The 21,402-nt window shown below is 34.6% G+C and overlaps 1 protein-coding gene and 1 pseudogene across 1 annotated transcript; both read right to left on the bottom strand.

Moving 5' to 3' along the window:
* Window positions 1-1,653: 1,653 nt before the first annotated feature.
* LOC107615619 (serine hydroxymethyltransferase, mitochondrial-like) lies at window positions 1,654-3,332 on the bottom strand (annotated as a pseudogene).
* A 3,312-nt stretch (window positions 3,333-6,644) lies between these two features.
* LOC148544894 (uncharacterized) lies at window positions 6,645-20,675 on the bottom strand. The gene is made up of 3 exons (XM_088499007.1): window positions 20,320-20,675; window positions 7,158-7,531; window positions 6,645-7,030 (listed from the first exon to the last, which is right to left on the bottom strand). The coding sequence occupies exons 1-3, from the start codon at window positions 20,673-20,675 to the stop codon at window positions 6,645-6,647; spliced, it is 1,116 nt and encodes a 371-aa protein (XP_088355133.1).
* Between the last annotated feature and the right edge of the window lie 727 nt (window positions 20,676-21,402).

Genomic DNA, 21,402 nt, shown 5'->3' on the forward strand with positions numbered 1-21,402 from the left:
GAGATAGAAGGTGAATTGTAGAGTTAGATTTTTATGAGACAAAAAGTGGATTGTAAATTGAGGAATTAAGTTGGGTTTGAGTTAGAACTATAAAAACTTTAGATAACTATCCTGCTTATGGTTTACCATTTCGGTTCTTTAAGTTTTAAATATGAGTGTCAAAGTTCTAGGATTGTCTGCTTTCTCGAAACCTTATATCTTATGTATGTGGCACTATTACCATACTGAGAACCTCATCCCATGCGAATGTTGTTATTTTCAGATGCAGGTCGAGTGGCACCTTGCTAGGCGTCTGAGATCTCTGGCAAGCGAAGTCTAATTTGGGATTTTATATTTTGATATCATACGATGTATATATGTTCTAGAATTCTCCTACATGTATATAGCTAGCTATGTCCCTCCTAGAGGTCGACAATGGAGAAATAGGTCGTTTATTTTGTATTTTGGGATTCCTTTGGGTTATGACTATATGTATATATACACACTTATACTTCGGCCAGTCTTTACTTCGCGGACTGAGTTGGGAGCTTGCTATTTTGTATTTTGATCCTCCACTTTTATTGTGTAGTTTATGTTTTATCCGGTTGCCCTTTTCCGTGTGTGATGCGTTTTATTTTTTACGGTTTTGTTTAAACCTTCTTTCAAGGCTCCTAGTTATGAATTTCTTCAACTATATTACTTATAAATTTTATTTTTAGAGGTCCTAATACTACACCATCTCTGTTTTCGACTTAAGCGTAAAGCTCTGTGTGGTAGGGTGTTACAGCACGCATCATAATTTTAATAATATCTGACGGTTTGTATACTATTATATTAATATACATGTTCTTTCTATTTTATTGTATAATAAATTTATATATTATATTTATTTATGTTTAATATTATTTAAAATATTCTTTTACTCTCAAAATTCAAATGAAAAATTTTGTTTATTGAGAAATTATAATTCTAATTATTAGGTTCCAATTGATTAGGTTCTAATTATATTTCGCATCGCACATGTACATACGAATTAATTATGTTTTAATTATTGTTATTTTAAGGGATTTAATTATTAGGTATTAATAGTTTAAATTTCATGTATTTATGAAAATACAAATGATATTTGATTCTTTTTCATGTATTCACTACACTAATGATCAGTTTAATTGGTATTAAATTAAGATATTATTTATCTCATAATTATGTATTAATTATGTATCTTTTTACAATAATTCTTTTATTAATTGTAACAATTCAATTTCTAGTATACATTATATATAATGATTATTTTAGAGTTAAGCTCTACTTTAGTCCCTGAGATTGGCGAGTTACACTGAATTAGTCCTCGAGATCCTAATTGCACTAAATTAATCCCCCAGATTCGAAAAAATACACCATATTAGTCCTTCTTCCAATTTCCGTCACCAGAGCACTGACGCCGTCAGTGACGTGGCCAGTTCTTGCCACGCTGGACCCAACAACGGTGAGATGACATGACAATAAATTTGATTAGCTCCAATTTAGTCTTTATCCCCTTTTATAACCAAGATTTCTGCCCTAACTTCTTCCTCTTCTTCTACCCACTTTTCCTAGTTCTTCGTCTTCTTCTTCACTGTGTAGCTTTTTGGGTTTAGGATCATGAGTGCAAGCGGGAGCCAGAGTTTCATGCGGTCAAACAGAAGGATCTCCAGAGGAACTAGTAGAGCATCGAGTGTTCCAGAGTGGTGTAGCTGTGGCTGCCGCCCTGTTCTCCGGTGGTCCACAACAGAGGCTAACCCTAACAAAGTCTCAACTAATTAGAATTATACATAAATAGATATGTAATAAAAGAATTAAATTTTTATGAATAACTACAAAGTGATTTCTATCTAATCCTTGAAGAAATTGCCAAAAGAAATTACCAATAACCCATGAACCTGATAGATTTCATTATCACAGGAAATGGTGGATGATGGAAATTGAAAATACATGGTATCCATGAGAAAGATGTCCACCATGAGAAAGAGCAAGTGCCATGATTCTGTCATGAGGTTTTAGCAATGCAGTATAAACTTGAAAATTTGAAGGAGACCCAGATAGAGGTTGAACGTTCACTGCAGTTTATGGGTAATAACATATGAGAAAAATTGACACTTAAATATTTTAAAAGACTCTACTGAATATCAAAAAAGCTCATGAGCATTTATTTTGAAATTTAACCAGCAAAAAGTTTACAAGAGAATTCAACCTAAATGCTACTTCTGAATTCTGAACAAAAACTCGTGTGCCTCAAGTGGTAGAAGAAGAAAGGGAAAAAAATAAAAAAAAAAGGTAATCACAAAGAATAGATCATGTCCACCTGCAAAGTTAGAATAATTAGAACAACAGGCCAATGACCAACAAGATGAAATAATGTGGAATCAATAAAGCCAAATAAAAGTGTATACCAATATAGTTATTGTGCAGTTACCTCCCCATTTAGCTGGATCCAACCTAAATGCCTCGAGGGCACGCTTCTGACATAGTCTTTCTGCCATATCAATGTACCTTGAGGAAGAAAGGCAACAATTTTTTAATTAGACTAGAAGCAGGAGTCCAATAATAAAATTCAAAATGCTAGCCATTATATATTATTGTGTTTGTTAAATTATCGAGAGGTGAACGAACACAAAGAAGAAAAGTGAGTGACATACTCATTTCCACCATAATATCTTGCACCAGGATATCCTTCGTTGTACTTGTTAGTCATGATTGAGCCAACAGCATGCATTACAGAGACTGAAGTGAAATTCTCTGATGGTATCAATTCAAGCCCCTTCACCCCAAAAAAAGTGATATTCAGATAAGTCATTCTAATAAGTACAAGCTACTGAAAAAAGAAAAAAATGAGTTTCAATCCTTATGTAATGATTTTTTCTAGGTGCGGTAATTTTGAACAGAACCACGATTAAAACAGAAATAATTTTGTTGTTCCATGGTCTCTGCAATCACATTGCACGCAACAATTGTAGCTGCATAAATGAAGAGTCTCATGACCAATAACATGTATGTAAATAAATTACCTTCCATTGCCTAGCTTTTTCGAGCTCAATTATATCAGCAATCTAAGGATCAACAACCTCAAGTGGGGCATTCAATTGCTTTGGCCACTGAAAATCCCAACAATTTGAAATCGAAACCATCACACAATTAACCTTCTTTTTTTCCTATAGTAGAGATGAATTGAAGTGATATCTTACTGTAACTCTTGGTCTCTCTTTGTCGTAGACAGCTTCATCAGGATTTGTTAGTTCTGTGATGTTGGCTGGTGAAATGTTATTAGCCAGGGCAGTGGGCTTATTGCCTTCGATGGGTGCTGATTCTTCCACCATTCGAATAGAGCATAAAAAGAAACCCCTAAACATAGTCCCACAAAACATCAAAACAAAACCCTAACACAAAATCAGCTTTAAAACTTGTGAATTGACAATATACAAAACACTTAACTATGATCAACACACATCACAACATTCCATTAAATTTGAAAAAAAAATTTCATCCTCACTAACCTCAGTGACGACACTGAAGATCCCTATAGTGGCAAACGTACTCTTCCGACAACTGCACATCGAACGTCGTGTTCTAATGGTCTCGAAAAATTCTATTGCAGCCACCTGTTGCTACTTTGGGTCACTCATGGAAGAGAAACCTTTTTTTCTCTACACTAATGGAGAAGTATAAGACGAAGAGTAGAAACAAAAAAAAGGGTGCTTAACGTTTTATTTCTCATCACATACAAACGACGTCGTTCAAAGAGATGTTTAGCGCCAAATTAGAAATGACCTCGTCTCATTCTGTTCAGCGTGGCAAGAACTGGCCACGTCACTGACGGCGTTAGTGCTCCGGTGACGAAAATTGGAAGAAGGACTAACGTGGTGCATTTTTTTGAATCTGGAGGACTAATTTAGTGCAATTGAAATCTCGAGGACTAATTCAGTGCAACTCGCCATTCTCAGGGACCATAATGGGACTTAACTCTATTATTTTATCTTATATTCTGTTGAGTGTAGTCATTATGAGAAGTTATTCTATTTATAATTTTGTATAAAATAAATTTTAAAAATATTAAATATTATTTAAAATATTTTTTTTGTTAATAGTTGTATGCTCCTAAAACACTTAGGCATAGACCAAAAAAAACAAAGAGCATCAAAATAAAAATTATACGTAATACACCGGGAAATAAAATATCAAAATAGCTGACTAAAATAAATTAATTAATTTTAAAAAAAAAACTAAAAATATTATTTTATTATTAAAATTTAATTTAAAAATTTTATTTAAAAAATTAACATATTTATCCCTTAATCCGAGTTGATGCATTTAATTATCATATTTTTAAGATTAGAAAATAAATTATTAATTAATTATATAATAATTTAATTTTCTAATTTAAAAATAAATAAGTATGCACAATTGTAGTATAATTTGTATAATTAGAAATAAATTATCTTTTTTTAATAATATAATCATATATATCTCTATCATTAATTGATTTAAAATATTAATACATATATTTTAAATTTAATAATATAAATATTTTATTTTTTATAATCATATATTAATATACATATTCTTTCGAATGGTATAATAATTTTAAAATCAGAAAAAAATTTATTAATTAATAATATAATAATAAAGAGCATAAAAATAAGGTCATACTTAATATATTAGGAAACAAAATCTCAAACTATCTAAAATAAATTATGAATTTCAAACAAAGAAAAAATTTAAAATATAATTTTATTTTCAAAATTTTATTTAAAAATTTTATTTAAAAAACTAACATGTTTATTCCTCGGTCAAAGTTTATACGTTTAATTATAATACTTTTCAAATTAGAAAAAATTATTAACTAATGATAATGATATAGTGACTTGATTCTTTAATTTAAGAACAAATAATTATGTATAATTTTATAAATAATTTAAATAATTTATGTTTAGTATAATTTATAATAAATTAGAATATTTTTTTCTAATAATATAATTACGTACATTCCTACGATTAAGTGATTTAAAATATTAATACAGACATTTTAAATTTAATAATATATAAATATTAATTTTTTTTCAAAATCATGTATTAATATTCATGTATTTTTTATAATATTTGTTACTAATATTATATAATATCTTAATATATGTAAAGTATTATGTAAAAATATGTAATTAATGCATTCTTTTTTTATACATTTAGTATTGTTGATAAAAAAATATCATTATTATTTAAAAAAATTATTTTTCATGTATTTATAACTTGAAAGTATATTAAAATTAGACGTCTTACTATTATATTAATAGTATTTTTTAATTTAATTACTTGAATGTATTTGAATTTGGTAAAAAACTCATAAATGATAAAAAAAATTAAAATAAAAAATTTATCAAATACAATTTATCAAATTCAAATATAATTAGTATCTAGATCGACGAAAATAATTCGTGATGAAATATGATGAATGTAATAATGCATTATAAATCATTATATAAAAGATAATTTTGGTTGCAAGGATAAAAAAACATGAGTAAAAACACTCATTATATAATTAAAAGAATAAAAGTAAGGTTGAATTTATAAAAGAATGACTGACATTATTATTTATGTCTTAAAAGAAATCAATTTCAATAAAAAAAATATCATTATATGAAATAATTAAGGAGAAAATAAAATTAAAAAACAAAAATAAAATACTTTGACTTTCAAATTTATATTGATAAATGGTAAATAAAATACTCTGTATATAATATTCATGGAGATATAGAAAAGAATTATTGTGGTTGTTAAAAAAATGATATAATATTCTAATTATTGACAAATCTTATCATAATTTATTATTAAATGTTAATAAACATAATGATTTAAATTTGATTCTTTTCAAAAAAAAAAAAAAAAAAAGAAAACAAAAGAGAAAGAAGCATATTCAAACCAGAACATGCTATGTTAGTATACTTGGCATCACAATGTAACTATTATAGAATAATATAATGATAAGTGACTTAAAACAATACACACATTTTAACTTTATTAATATATAAATATTATCTTTTTTATAATTATGTATTAATGCCCACATTTCTTCCATAATATTTGTTATTAATACTATATAATATATTAGTATATATAAAATATTATGTAACATACATATTTAAAATAATTTTTTATACACATTTAATATTATTGACAAAGAAATACAATTTTTTTATGTATTAATAGCTTAAAAATATATTAAACTTATATAGTATACTATCATAGTAGCCAAGATAGTGAACTCGTAGTTCTTACCTCGACTTGTTAAACTAACTCAAAATCGTAAGTTGTTGAATCGTAAGACAGAACGTAAATATGACTCGTAAATTATAAAAATTTAGAAAAATTTAATAGCAAAAACTAATTTTACAGAAAATAAAATAAATCTCAAATAAACTAAATTACCCATAGAATTATAACTAATATATATATACCATAACAAGTTAAAAGTAATAATTCAACACAAATTCACAAATCAAAACACAAATTCACAACTCACAAGTTCATACGACACTAAAATAAATTCAAGTAGCAAATAAACCAACCAAACTACTAGAATGAACAACTAATTAACTAAAATCTAAACAAGTATTTAATAATCATTCTATTCTTCATCAGTCAAAATTAGGAGTTTCACAAACTTTTGCATTACCATCTTCATCATTATCAGGAGCAGGAGGAAGAGGTCCTTGGAGAAGTTCTTCAAACTCATCATCATCAAGATAAGAAATTGCCAAAGGATCCTTAGAGGCACCAATAACTCTATTACCACTTGCTTCATCATTTAAATCAGGATCTGGAATTAGAGCATCTAAATCTTCTTCTTCTCCATCTTCGTCAGCAACAATCCACTCTTCATCAGAGTCTAACTCATCAAGACTACAGTCATAATCAAAACTTCTTCTAATTTGTTTTTTCTTTGCTAATCTTAAGTTTGTCATCACAAACACAATATCATTCATGGTTTTAGCTTTTAAACGGTTTCTCCTTTTGTGTGAACCTTTCAAAAGTAGATAAAAAATATTAGTCGAACAACAAGATAGAATTGAAGAATTAACAACCAAATTTATAAAAGTAAAATACAACTTATGTTTAACTACTAACCATCTCAAAAGCGCTCCAATTACGCTCACATCCAGATGAACTACATGTCAAATTCAAGACACGAATTGCAAATTGTTGGAGCTCTGGATGCTGATCTCCATAAGAATCCCACCATTGAGCTGGAGTTTTAGTATAAATTGCATTTTGAGCTACTTTACTATCAAAAAATTCTTTTCGAGTCTTAAAATCTTCAAGTTGAACATCCATCTTAGTGATTAAATCTGAATTTCTTGTCATCCTTTCCATACAAGCATAAAACTGCTTCTTAAGCTCATAAGCAATTTTAAAACCAGAGCTATAATGAATTTGAGGATTCAAATAATAGCCTGCAGCATGCAATGGCCTATGAAGTTGGTTGTCCCATCTTGCATCAATAATATCCCAAATAGGTATATAACTAAAACATAAAAAAATTAATAAATTAGTTACAAAATAAACAATATTTTCAGAATTGAAGTTGAATCTGATTCCAAATTAATAGTATTTCCTATACAAAATAAACAACATTTTCTTCACCAACCTCTTCAACCACATCATCAATCATTTTAAAGATTTTATCAGCTGTCTTAGTAATATGATGAGAGGCATCAATAGATTTAAGAAAAAACAGTCCCTTTAGGACTATTAACCAAAAAATTTAGGATGGTTCGTCTTCTCTTATCTGTCCAACCATCAGTCACTATTGTGCAACCAACCTGCTTCCAATATGCTATATGTTCCTCTAGTGATTGTTGAACAAGCTTCATGTGTTTCTTCAAAAGAGGCACCCTTAATTCATGGTAGGATGATGGCTTGAATCCTTGTCCATATCTTATAGCTTTCTCAGACATTCTATTGTATTCCTCGCTCCTTGAAACATTAAAAGGGATGCCATTGTTGTAGAAAAAAGCACTAATCTCTAAACATACTTCCTCTCTCAAATTATTCTTAAATATATTGTTGATTGTTGTTTGAGTACTAATGCGTATTTTCTTGAATATGTTGCCATCTAGTTCTTTTCCCTTTCTTTTGTCACCGGTAGTGTCAACTTCTTTAGTAGCTTCCCCTGGGCTTGCCCCACTGATGAGCGGATAATTTATACCCTTTTTGGCAATATTTTTAGGTAGTTTTTAGTATGTTTTAGTCACTTTTTATTATATCTTTATTAGTTTTTATTCAAAAATCACAATTCTGGACTTTACTATGAGTTTGTGTGTTTTTCTGTAATTTCAGGTAAATTCTGGCTGAAATTGGGGACCTGAGCAAAAATCTGATTCAGAGGCTAAAAAAGGACTGCAGATGCTGTTGGATTCTGACCCTCCTGCACTCAAAATGGCTTTTCTAGAGCTACAGAAGCCCAATTAATGCGCTCTTAATTGCGTTGAAAAGTAGACATCCTGGGCTTTCCAGTAATATTTAATAGTCCATACTTGTTCCGAGATTTGGTAGCGCAAACTAGCGTTTAAATGCCAGCTCCTTACCCTTTTCTGTCGTTAAACGCCAGAACTGGCATAAAAGTTAGAGTTAAACGCCCAAACTGGCACAAAATCTAGAGTTCAACGCCAGGAATAGCCTATGCACGTGGAAGCTTCAGTGCTCAGCTCAAACACACACCAAGTGGGCCCCGGAAGTGGATTTCTGCACTATCCATCTTAGCTTACTCATTTTTTGTAAACCTAGGTTACTAGTTCATTATAAAAACCACTTTTAGAGATTCATTTTGTACCTCATAATATTTTACATCAGAATTTGTGTTTTCTACGGCATGAGTCTCTAAACTCCATGGTTGGGGGTGAGGAGCTCTACTGTGTCTCGATGAATTAATGCAATTACTACTGTTTTCCATTCAATGACGCTTGTTTCTATTCTAAGATATTCACTCGCACTTCAACCTAATGAATGTGATGATCCGTGACACTCATCATCATTCTCACCTATGAACGCGTGCCTGACAACCACTTATGTTCTATCTGCAATAGCTTGAGTGCATATCTTTTGGATTTCTAATATAAGATTAGAACCTTCGTGGTATAGGCTAGAATTATTGGCGACCATTCCTGAGATCCAGAAAGTCTAAACCTTGTCTGTGGTATTTTGAGTAGGATTTGGGAAGGGATGACTGTGACGAGCTTCAAACTCGCGAATGTTGGGCGTAGTGACAGACGCAAAAGGATCAATGGATCCTATTCCAACCTAAGTGAGAACCGACAGATGATTAGCCATGCGGTGACAGTGCAGCCGGACCATTTTCACTGAGAGGATGGATGGTAGCCATTGATAACGATGATCCACCAACATACAGCTTGCCATGGAAGGAGCTTTGCGTGCGTGAAAAAGAAGACAGTAGGAAAGCAGAAATCCCGAGGACAGAACATCTCCAAAACCTCAACCTATTCTCCATTACTGCATAATAAGTATTTATTTCATGTTCTTTTACTTTTTATAATTAAAACTAAGAATCATTACTGATATCATGACTAAGAATTACAAGATAACCATAGCTTGCTTCAAGCCGACAATCTCCGTGGGATCGACATTTACTCACATAAGGTATTACTTGGACGACCCAGTGCACTTGCTGGTTAGTTGTGCGGAATTGCAAAAGTGTGATTGTAATTTCGTGCACCAAGTTTTTGGTGCCGTTGTCGGGGATTGTTCGAGTTTGGACAACTTACGGTTTATTTTGTTGCTTAGATTAGGAAAATTTTTCTTTTTGGTTTAGAGTCTTCCGTTTAAGTTTAGTTTTATATTTTAAGTTTGGTGTCAATTACATAAGTTTATTTTTCTTTCATTTTTTTTTGAATTTTTACTGTTCAAAGTATAAAAATTTTTAAGTTTGGTGTCCTTTGTGTTTTAATTTTCTTAAAAATTTTTCAAAAGTTGCTTTTGGTGTTCATCTTAATATTCAAAGTTTTCCTGTTTGTTTTCTTTGTTTTGATCTAAAAAGTCTAAGTTTTGTGTCATTTTATTGTTTTTCTCTTTCCTCATTAAATTCAAAAATATTTTTTCTCTCTAGTTAACTGAATTTTCGAAAATTCCAAAAAAATTTTTTTCATTTTTTTATTTTGAAATTTTTATTTTATCTTATCTTAGTTTTAAAATTTTGAAATTCAAAATCTTTTTTTTTCAGAAACCATATCCAAAGTTTTCAAAATTTTCTTAATTGGTCAATTATTTTAGTTTTCGAAACTTTTATTTTATTTTCCAGTTATTCTACTTTTTTTTATTTAGTCGGTTGTTTTTAATTAAATAACATAAAAATAAAAATATAATTTATTTGCAATTCATATCAATCCCCTTTTCTCCATCATGGACCTAAGTGGAAATGAACAATCCAGAAGGACTCTGGGGTCATATGCTAACTCCATTACCGCTGCATACGGAAGTAGTATCTGTATACCTCCCATCAAAGTAAGCAGTTTTGAGCTAAATTCTCAGCAAAATTGTCAGTATTTCGGTCTTCCACAGGAAGAACCTACTGAGTTTCTGGCACAGCTTGCAAATTGCTGACACAGTACGTGACAAGGAAGTAGATCAGGATATCTACAGATTATTACTATTTCCATTTGCTGTAAAAGATCAAGCTAAGAGGTGGTTAAATAACCAACCCACAGCAAGCATAAGAACATGGAAACAGTTATCAAACAAGTTCCTGAATCAATATTTTCCTCCAAAAAGGATGACACAGCTAAGGCTGGACATCCAAGGCTTTAAACAAGAGGATGATGAGTCCCTTTATAATGCCTGGGAGAGGTACAGAGGAATGTTAAGGAAATGCCTCTCTGAAATGTTTTCAGAGTGGGTACAGTTAGACATCTTCTACTATGGGCTTACAGAAAAAGCTCAAATGTCTCTAGATCACTCGGCTGGTGGATCTATACACATGAGAAAGATAATTGAAGAGGCTCAAGATCTCATTGATACAGTTTCTAAAAATCAACATCTGTACTCAAGCAGTGAGTCCTCCATGAAAGAAGAGGCTAAGGAAGCATCTACTGATCCTAGTCCTCAAGAACAAGTTGTTGAACTCAGCCAGCAATTGCTTCTTATGACAAAACAGTTAGCAGAATTTAAAGAGATGCTCCAAGACACTGAAAATGCTAACAAGAATATGGAAGCACAATTGAATCAGACAAGACAACAGCTATCTAAACAGATAACAGAAGAATGCCAAGCTATTCAACTAAGGAGTGGGAAGACATTGAATAATTCAGCTCAAGGTAGCAAAAAGCCAAGAAAGGAACAACTGACAGAGGATGACCAAACCACCACCCAAAGTCCATCTGAGGACAGTAAGAGCCCAGAGAGGAATAATTCTGGCGTTCAAAGCCAGAAAAGGGTGAAAAATTGGCGTTAATTGCCCAGTGGATGCCCACTTCTAGCGTTCAAATGCCAGAAAAGGGAGGAAATCTGGCATTAAACACCCAATCTATGTCCAGTTCTGGCGTTCAAACGCCAAAAAAGGGTAGGAATCTGGTGTTAAACACCCATTCATCCCCCTATCATAGCGTTCAAACGCCAATGAGGGATCAGACACCTACAAGTGCTGATAATAACTCCCTCAAAAAGGCTTCTCAACCTGCCTCTGTAGAAAATAAACCCGCAGCAACTAAGGTTGAAGAATATAAAGCCAAAATTCCTTATCCTCAGAAACTCCGCCAAGCAGAACAGGATAAACAATTTGCCCGCTTTGCAGACTATCTCAGGACTCTTGAAATAAAGATTCCTTTTGCAGAAGCACTTGAGCAAATACCCTCTTATGCTAAGTTCATGAAAGAGATCTTAAGTCATAAGAAGGATTGGAGAGAAACTGAAAAGGTTTTCCTCACTGAAGAATGTAGTGCAGTCTTTCTGAAAAGCTCACCAGAGAAGCTTAAAGATCCCGGAAGCTTTATGATACCATGCACATTAGAGGGTGCTTGTACCAAGATAGCTCTATGTGACCTTGGGGCAAGTATCAACCTAATACCTGCATCCACTATTAGAAAGCTTGGCTTGACTGAAGAAGTCAAACCAACCCGAATATGCCTCCAACTTGCTGATGGCTCCATTAAATATCCATCAGGCATAATTGAGGACATGATTGTCAAGGTTGGGCCATTTGCCTTTCTCACTGACTTTGTAGTGCTGGAAATGGAGGAGCATAAAAATGTAACTCTCATTCTAGGAAGACCATTCCTAGCTACTGGATGAACTCTCATTGATGTACAAAAAGGGAAAGTGACCCTGAGAGTCAACAAGGATGAGTTCAAGTTAAATGCTGTCAAAGCTATGCAGCATCCAAACACATCAAATGACTGCATGAGCATTGATATTATTGACTCCTTGTTGGAAGAGATCAATATGACTGAGAGTCTTCAATCAGAGCTAGAGGACATCTTTAAAGACGTTCAGCCTGATCTGGAGGAACCAGAGAAAACGGAAGAACCTCTGAAAACTCCTCAGGAAGAGGAGAGACCTCCTAAACCCGAGCTCAAACCACTACCACCATCCCTGAAATATGTGTTTTGGAGAGAGAATGCCACTTTTCCTGTGATCATAAGCTCTGCCTTAGAGCCATAGGAAAAGAAAGCACTAGTTCAGGTGCTAAGGACACACAAGACAGCTCTTAGGTGGTCCATAAGTGACCTTAAGGGCATTAGTCCAGTCAGATGCATGCACAAGATCCTATTGGAGGATGATGCTAAGCCAGTGATTCAGCCACAGAGGCGGTTAAATCCGGCCATGAAGGAAGTGGTGCAGAAAGAGGTCACTAAATTACTCGAGGCTGGGATTTTTTATCCTATCTCTAATAGCCCCTGGGTGAGCCCTGTCTAAGTCGTCCCAAAGAAGGGAGGTATGACAGTGATTCATAAGGAAAAAAATGAACTAGTTCCTACAAGAACAGTTACCGGGTGGCGTATGTGTATTGACTACAGAAGGCTCAATACAGCCACCAGAAAGGATCATTTTCCTTTACCATTCATAGACCAGATGCTAGAGAGACTAACAGATCATGACTATTACTGCTTTTTGGATGGCTATTCAGGTTATAACCAAATTGTGTAGATCCTCAAGATCAAGAGAAAACAGCATTCATATGTCCATCTGGAGTATTTGCCTACAGAAGGATGCCTTTTGGTGTGTGCAATGCACCTGCAACCTTTCAGAGATGCATGCTCTCTATTTTCTCTGATATGGTGGAAAAATTTCTGAAAGTCTTCATGGATAACTTTTCAGTATTTGGAGACTCCTTCAGCTCCTGTCTTGACCATTTAGCATTTGTTCTGAAAAGGTGCCAAGAGACTAACCTAGTTTTAAACTGGGAAAAATTTCACTTTATGGTGACTGAAGGAATTGTCCTTGGGCATAAAATTTCGAACAAAGGAATAGAGGTGGATCAAGCTAAGGTAGAGGTAATTGAAAAATTACCACCACCCACCAATGTTAAGGCAATCAAAAGCTTTCTGGGACATGCAGTATTCTATAGGAGGTTTATAAAGGATTTTTCAAAAATTACAAAACCTCTGAGCAATCTGCTAGCTGCTGACACGCCATTTATCTTTGATACAGAGTGTCTGCAGGCGTTTAAAACTCTGAAAGCTAAGTTGGTCACAGCACCTGTCATTTCTGCACCAGACTGGACATTACCATTCGAATTAATGTGTGATGCCAATGACCATGCTATTGGTGCAGTATTAGGACAAAGGCATAACAAGCTTCTGCACGTCATTTACTATGCGAGTCGTGTTCTAAATGACACACAGAAGAATTATGCAACCACAGAAAAAGAGCTGCTTGCAGTGGTTTATGCCATTGACAAGTTTAGATCCTATCTAGTAGGATCAAAAGTGATTGTGTACACTGACCATGCTGCTCTCAAATATCTACTCATAAAGCAGGATTCAAAACCCAGGCTCATAAAATGGGTGTTGCTTCTGCAAGAGTTTGATATAAAAATAAGAGATAGAAAAGGGACAGAGAACTAAGTAGCTGATCACCTGTCCCGGATAGAACCAGTAGCAGGGGCGTCTCTTCCCCTAACTGAGATCTCTAAAACCTTTTCGGATGAGCAACTCTTTGCCATTCAGGAAATACCATGGTTTGCAGACATTGCAAACTATAAGGCTGTGAGATTTATACCCAATGAGTACAGTAGACAGCAAACAAAAAAATTAATTTCTGATGCAAAGTACTACTTGTGCGATGAACCATATCTCTTTAAAAGATGTGCAGACGAAATGATCCGTAGATGCGTGCCTAGAGAAGAGGCACAGAAGATCCTATGGCATTTCCATGGATCACAATATGGAGGACATTTCGGAGGTGAGCGAACAACCACAAAAGTTCTCCAATGTGGCTTCTACTGGCCTACCCTCTATAGAGACTCCCGAGAGTTTGTACGTAACTGTGACAGTTGCCAGAGAGCTGGTAATCTGCCTCATGGTTATGCCATGCCTCAGCAAGGGATCTTAGAGATTGAGTTGTTTGATGTATGGGGTATTGACTTCATGGGGCCTTTCCCACCATCATACTCAAACACTTACATTTTGGTGGCAGTAGACTATGTATCTAAATAGGTAGAGGCAATTGCCACACCCACTAATGATACTAAGACAGCGCTAAAGTTCCTCCAGAAGCATATCTTCAACAGATATGGTGTCCCTAGAATACTAATCAGTGATGGAGGGACTCATTTCTGCAATAAACAGCTTGACTCTGCTCTGATCCGATATAGAATTAACAACAAAGTGGTGACTCCATATCATCCACAGACAAATGGGCAAGCTGAAGTCTCAAATAGAGAACTAAAACGAATCATGGAATGGACTGTAAGTACCCGTAGAAAGGATTGGGCAAGGAGTCTGGATGATGCTCTATGGGCATGCAGAACTGCATTCAAAACTCCTATAGGGACCTCTCCATACCAGCTTGTGTATGGAAAAGCCTGTTACCTGCCAGTGGAACTGAAACACAAAGCCTACTGGGCAACCAGATTCCTAAAGCTTGATGCCAAGTTAGCTGGAGAGAAAAGATTGCTCTAGTTGAATGAGCTAGAGGAATTCAGGCTCAATGCTTTTGAAAATACAAAAAATTACAAGGAGAAAGCAAAAAGGTGGCATGACAAGAAACTGTCATCCAGAGTCTTTGAGCCAGAACAGAAGGTTCTGTCGTTTAACTCTAGGCTCAGATTATTCCCTGGGAAATTAAAATCCCGGTAGAGGAGACCATATGTGATTACAAGTGTGTCACCATATGGATATGTAGAGCTTCAGGATATTGACTCTGACAAAAAGTTCATTGTTAATGGACAGAGAGTAAAGCATTATCTTGAAAGCAATGTTGAGCAGGAATGCTCAAAACTGAGACTAGATTAAAGCTCAGTAAAGTCCAGCTAAAGACAATAAAGAAGCGATTGCTGGGAGGCAACCCAGCCATTAGAAAAGTTTATTTGTTATTTTAATAATAATTATAGGAGTTTGATATAAATTATCTTCAAGGTTAATTATCAATTGTAGGAGTTCACAGAGTTACAGAAGGATTCAGAGTATAAAGCAGAGAAAAGGAGCTCACTGGCACGAAAATGCCAGTAAAGGTATTTTGGGCGTTAAACGCCAGAATGGGTACCATTCTGGGCGTTTAACGCTAGTAAAGATACCATTCTGGGCGTTAAACGCCAGAATGGGCACCATTCTGGGCGTTTAACGCCAGAGTTGCAGCATCCTGGGCATTTAGAAAAATGCCCAGTGATAAAGGATTTCTGGCGTTTAACGCCAGCCAGGGTACCTGGCTGGGCGTTAAACGCCCAAATGGCCAACATATGGGCGTTAAACGCCAGAAAGGACAAAGGGAGGAGATTTTGTTTCCACTTCAAATTTTTTTCAAACTTTCATGTTTTAATTCATAATTTTCTCCATAAACATGTTACAAATTTTCATCGCTCACACTCAATCTTCAAAAATTCAATAATCTTCTAAATCCCTTTTCAATTTTCTTTCAAATCCTTTCCAAATCTTTTTCAAAAACTCATTTATCTTTTCAATTCCTTTCCAAATCTTTTCCAACTCATCATATATTCTTTTAATTCTTAGATGCATCAATAAATTTTTAGATTTAACTTCCTTATATTTTTTTCATATCTTTTGAATTTTAAAATCTCATCTTTTTCATATCATGATTTATCTTTACCAATCATATCTTTCTATCATATCTTTTTCAAAATTTTCGAAAAACCCTCCCCTCCACTTTTAAATACACATTCGGCCATCCCCATACCTCCACCATTCGAATTCGATTCTCCTCCTATTCCTCTCTGTTCCTTTCTTTTGCTTGAGGACAAGCAAACCTCTAAGTTTGGTGTGTTTTTCCGTGATCACCGAGCTAAGACTCATTAAGATCATGGCTCCTAAGGAAAAACAAACCACTTCAAGAGGCAAGAAAGAGAATACTCCAAAACCACTTTGGAATCAAGAGAGGTTCTTAAGCAAAGAACATGCAGACCATTATCACAAAATAATGGGTTTGAGATCAGTGATCCCGGAAGTTAAGTTCGATCTGAAAGAAGACGAATATCCGGAGATTCAAGAACAGATTCAAAACAGAGGTTGGAAAATTCTAGCCAATCCTGAAACAAAGGTTGGAAGAAACATGGTTCAGGAATTCTACTCAAATCTGTGGCTGACAGATAAGCAGAGAATGACTGGAACTGCCTTCTATACCTTTTGAACTATGGTCAGAGGGAGGATTATTTACTTCCACCTTGACAAAATAAGAGAGGTCTTCAAACTGCCTCAACTACAAGATGATCCAGAGTCCTTTAATAGGAGAATGGTGAGAGTAGATAAGCGTTTGGACCAAGTTCTAGAGGACATATGCCTCCCTGGAACTAAGTAGATAACCAACTCAAAAGGTGTCCCAAACCAAGTCAAGAGAGGAGATCTCAAACCAGTCGCTAGGGGCTGGCTGGATTTTATTGGGCATTCTATACTGCCCACTAGCAACCGCTCTGAAGTCACTGTCAAAAGAGCAGTGATGATTCACTGCATCATGCTGGGAAACGAAGTGGAGATTCATCATCTGATTTCTTTTGAGATTTACACAATTGCAAATAAGAACTCCACTGAAGCCAAATTAGCTTACCCAAGCTTAATTTCTCTGCTATGTAAAGATGCTAGGGTGAAGATGAGAGTAGATGAGTTCATCCCAGTCGAACATCCAATCACTAAAAAGTCAATGGAGGGACAACAAGTGCAAGATAACTCCATCAAAAGGAGGGCACATGATTTCCTCCCAGAAATCCCTCAAATTGACTACTGGACCCGCCTAGAAGCATCTGTCACCAAGCTGCAAGAAGCTATAGATCAACTTAAGGAAGACCAACAAAATCAAAATAGCATGCTTTGCAAGCTGCTTAAGGAACAGGAGAAGCAAGGGCGTGAGCTACAGGAGCTGAAGTGCCAGAAGCTCTCCCTTGAAGAGCCAGGCGTCCCACAACTTGAAGGAGTACTTGCCTCCCTCAATGCAAGTTGTTGAATCCTAACTCTGTGATAACTTTTGTTATTAGAGATCTATTTTAAGCGTCATTTATCTTTATGTTTTTAATTTTCTGTCTTCTATTGGTCTGCTTTTATGTTTATTTTAAGTCTTAATTTCTATTCCATAATCAATAAAATTTAAAGTATATGTCTTAAAGCTATGAATAATCCCATAAATCCCTCACCTTTCTTAAAAGAAAAATATTTTTTTATTTGCAAAAGAATAAGAAGTACATGAATTTCGAATTATATCTTGAAAATAATCTAATTATTTTGACGTGGTGGCAATACTTTTTGTTTTCTGGATGAATGCTTGAACAGTGCATATTTTTGATATTGTGTTTATGAATGTTAAAACTGTTGGCTCTTGAAAGAATAATGAAAAAGGAGAAATGTTATTGATAATATGAAAAATCATAAAATTGATTCTTGAAGCAAGAAAAAGCAGTGAATATAAAGCTTGCGAAAAAAAATTTGGCGAAAAAAAAAAGAAAAAGGAAAGAAAAAGAAAAAGCAAGCAGAAAAAGCCAATAACCCTTTAAACCAAAAGGCAAGGGTGAAAAGGATCCAAGGCTTTGAGCATTAACAGATAGGAGGGCCCACAGGAATAAAATTCTGGCCTAAGCGGCTAAACCAAGATGTCCCTAACCTTGTGCTTCTGGCATGAAGGTACAAGTAAAGAGCTTGAGACTGAGTGGTTAAAGTTGTGGTCCAAAGCAAAAAGAGTGTGCTTAAGAGCTCTGGGCACCTCTAATTGGGGACTCTAGCAAAGCTGAGTCACAATCTGAAAAGGTTCACCCAGTTATGTGTCTGTGGCATTTATGTATCCGGTGGTAATACTGGAAAACAAAGTGCTTAGGGTCACGGCCAAGACTTATAAAGTAACTGTGTTCAAGAATCAACACACTGAACTAGGAGAATCAATAACACTATCTGAATTCTGAGTTCCTATAGATGCCAATCATTCTGAACTTCAAAGGATAAAGTGAGATGCCAAAATTGTTCAGAAGCAAAAAGGCTACAAGTCCCGCTCATCTAATTGGAACTGAGCTTCATTGATATTTGAAATTTATTGTATATTCTCTTCTTTTTATCCTCTTTTGTTTTCAGTTGCTTGGGGACAAGCAATAATTTAAGTTTGGTGTTGTGATGAGCGGATAATTTTTACCCTTTTTGGCATTATTTTTAGGTAGTTTTTAGTATGTTTTAGTCACTTTTTATTATATTTTTATTAATTTTTATTCAAAAATTACATTTCTGGACTTTACTACAAGTTTGTGTATTTTTCTATAATTTCAGGTAAATTCTGGCTGAAATTGAGGGACCAGAGCAAAAATCTGATTCAGAGGCTGAAAAAGGACTGCAGATGCTGTTGGATTCTGACCCTCCTACACTCGAAATTGATTTTCTGGAGCTACAGAAGCCCAATTGGTGCGCTCTCAATTGCGTTGGAAAGTAGACATCCTGGGCTTTCCAGCAATATATAATAGTCCATACTTGGCCCGAGATTTGGTAGCACAAACTGGCGTTTAAACGCCAGCTCCTTACCCTTTTCTGGCGTTAAACGCCAGAACTGGCATAAATGTTGGAGTTAAACGCCCAAATTGGCACAAAAGTTGGATTTCAATGCCAGGAATAGCCTATGCACGTGAAAGCTTCAGTGCTCAGCCCAAACACACACCAAGTGGGCCCCGGAAGTGGATTTCTGCACTATCCATCTTAGCTTACTCATTTTCTGTAAACCTAGGTTACTGGTTCATTATAAAAATCACTTTTAGAGATTCATTTTGTACCTCATGATATTTTACATCAGAATTTGTGTTTTCTACGGCATGAGTCTCTAAACTCCATGGTTGGGGGTGAGGATCTTTGCTGTGTCTCGATGAATTAATACAATTACTACTGTTTTCCATTCAATCACGCTTGTTTCTATTCTAAGATATTCACTCACACTTCAACCTGATGAATGTGATGATCCATGACACTCATCATTATTCTCACCTATGAACACGTGCCTGACAACCACCTCCGTTCTATCTGCAATAGCTTGAGTGCATATCTCTTGAGTTTCTAATCTAAGATTAGAACCTTCGTGGTATAGGCTAGAATTATTGGCGGCTATTCCTGAGATCCGGAAAGTCTAAACCTTGTCTGTGGTATTCCGAGTAGGATCTGGGAAGGGATGACTGTGACGAGCTTCAAACTCGCGAATGTTGGGCGTAGTGACAGACGCAAAAGGATCAATAGATCCTATTCCAACCTGAGTGAGAACCGACAGATGATTAGCCCTGGGTGACAGCGCAGCCAGACCATATTTACTGAGAGGATGGATGGTAGCCATTGACAATGGTGATCCATCAACATACAGCTTGCCATAGAAGGAGCTTTGTGTGCGTGAAAAAGAAGACAGTAGGAAAGCAGAAATCCCGAGGACAGAGCATCTCCAAAACCTCAACCTGTTCTCCATTACTGCATAATAAGTATTTATTTCATGTTCTTTTACTTTTTACAATTAAAACTAAGAATCGTTACTGATATCCTAACTAAGAATTACAAGATAACCATAGCTTGCTTCAAGCCGACAATCTCCGTGGGATCGACCCTTACTCACGTAAGGTATTACTTGGATGACCCAGTACACTTGCTGGTTAGTTGTGCGGAATTGCAAAAGTGTGATTGTAGTTTCGTGCACCACCCACCCATGCTTGTTTTCTTCATCAAATTCACTTGCAACTCATTCACAACATCCCACATTTGCTTCTTAACTTCATTACTAACAGCTGTACAAGCCCCAACATCTTTTTGAGTTCCTGCTAACTGGTGTTTCAATCTATAAACTCCTTCTGAAAAAAATTTTTGATAGTATTTACATTGTATCTTCTTTCCATCTTCTCCAATAGATATCCCGTGCTCCCATCCTACATCAGTTCTACTCCCAAGATTATTCTTAGAAACTTTTCTTTTACTAGCAATTCCAGTTGTACTTCCTGATTGAGAAGCTGGAATATTAGTTGGATTTTCACTTGCATTAGCTTGAGTCGATGCCATTCCTGTTAAAAAAAATGAAAACAGTAAATATTCAATGAATCAATTCAATATCAAAGCAAAAATTCAACAATTTAACAAAAATTATAGAATTGTGTTCAATTTCAATTACAACCATCCAAGTTCAACAACAAAAATTTAACAATCCAATTTAAACAAAAAATACCAGCATAAAAAAATTCAAGAATGGGGTAAATCTGAAAACAAATATCATATAACTTCACAGAAACGTTTAAACAAGGAACATAATTGTCTTATGATTCAAGCACAGTACATGAAGATATGTTCAAAATTGCTAAGATTATAGCACATAGATGTTTATTGCATTAAAAGATTCAAGTCAGAAAAAGATAACGCCCCATCTGATAGCTTTGGGGTTAAGAACAGCATATTGAAATCCCTTGCACTCTAGTCAATTGAGTTACAAAACCTAGCTTATTGATTTATTGAGACAAAAAACTCACTTGGAACTTGACAGATCGCTCAATAATTTGTATGAAACATATCAAACTTCCAACAAAAATGCAAGGACTCAACAATATCAAAGTAAAAAAAAGGTGGCATATATAAAACTAAGATGATGAGGATTATTATTTTCTCAATGTATTGTCATTAAGAACTTATTAGAGGAAACCACTCAACAAAACTATGATTTATGCCTAAATAAGACTAGAAGGAAGTTTAGAAAGAGAATTTGAAATTAGCAAAGTAGAATTGCAGACAAGAACAC

Source organism: Arachis ipaensis, chromosome B9, assembly GCF_059453495.1.
Source record: "Arachis ipaensis isolate K30076 ecotype BB chromosome B9, ASM5945349v1, whole genome shotgun sequence".
Lineage (NCBI taxonomy): Eukaryota > Viridiplantae > Streptophyta > Magnoliopsida > Fabales > Fabaceae > Arachis > Arachis ipaensis.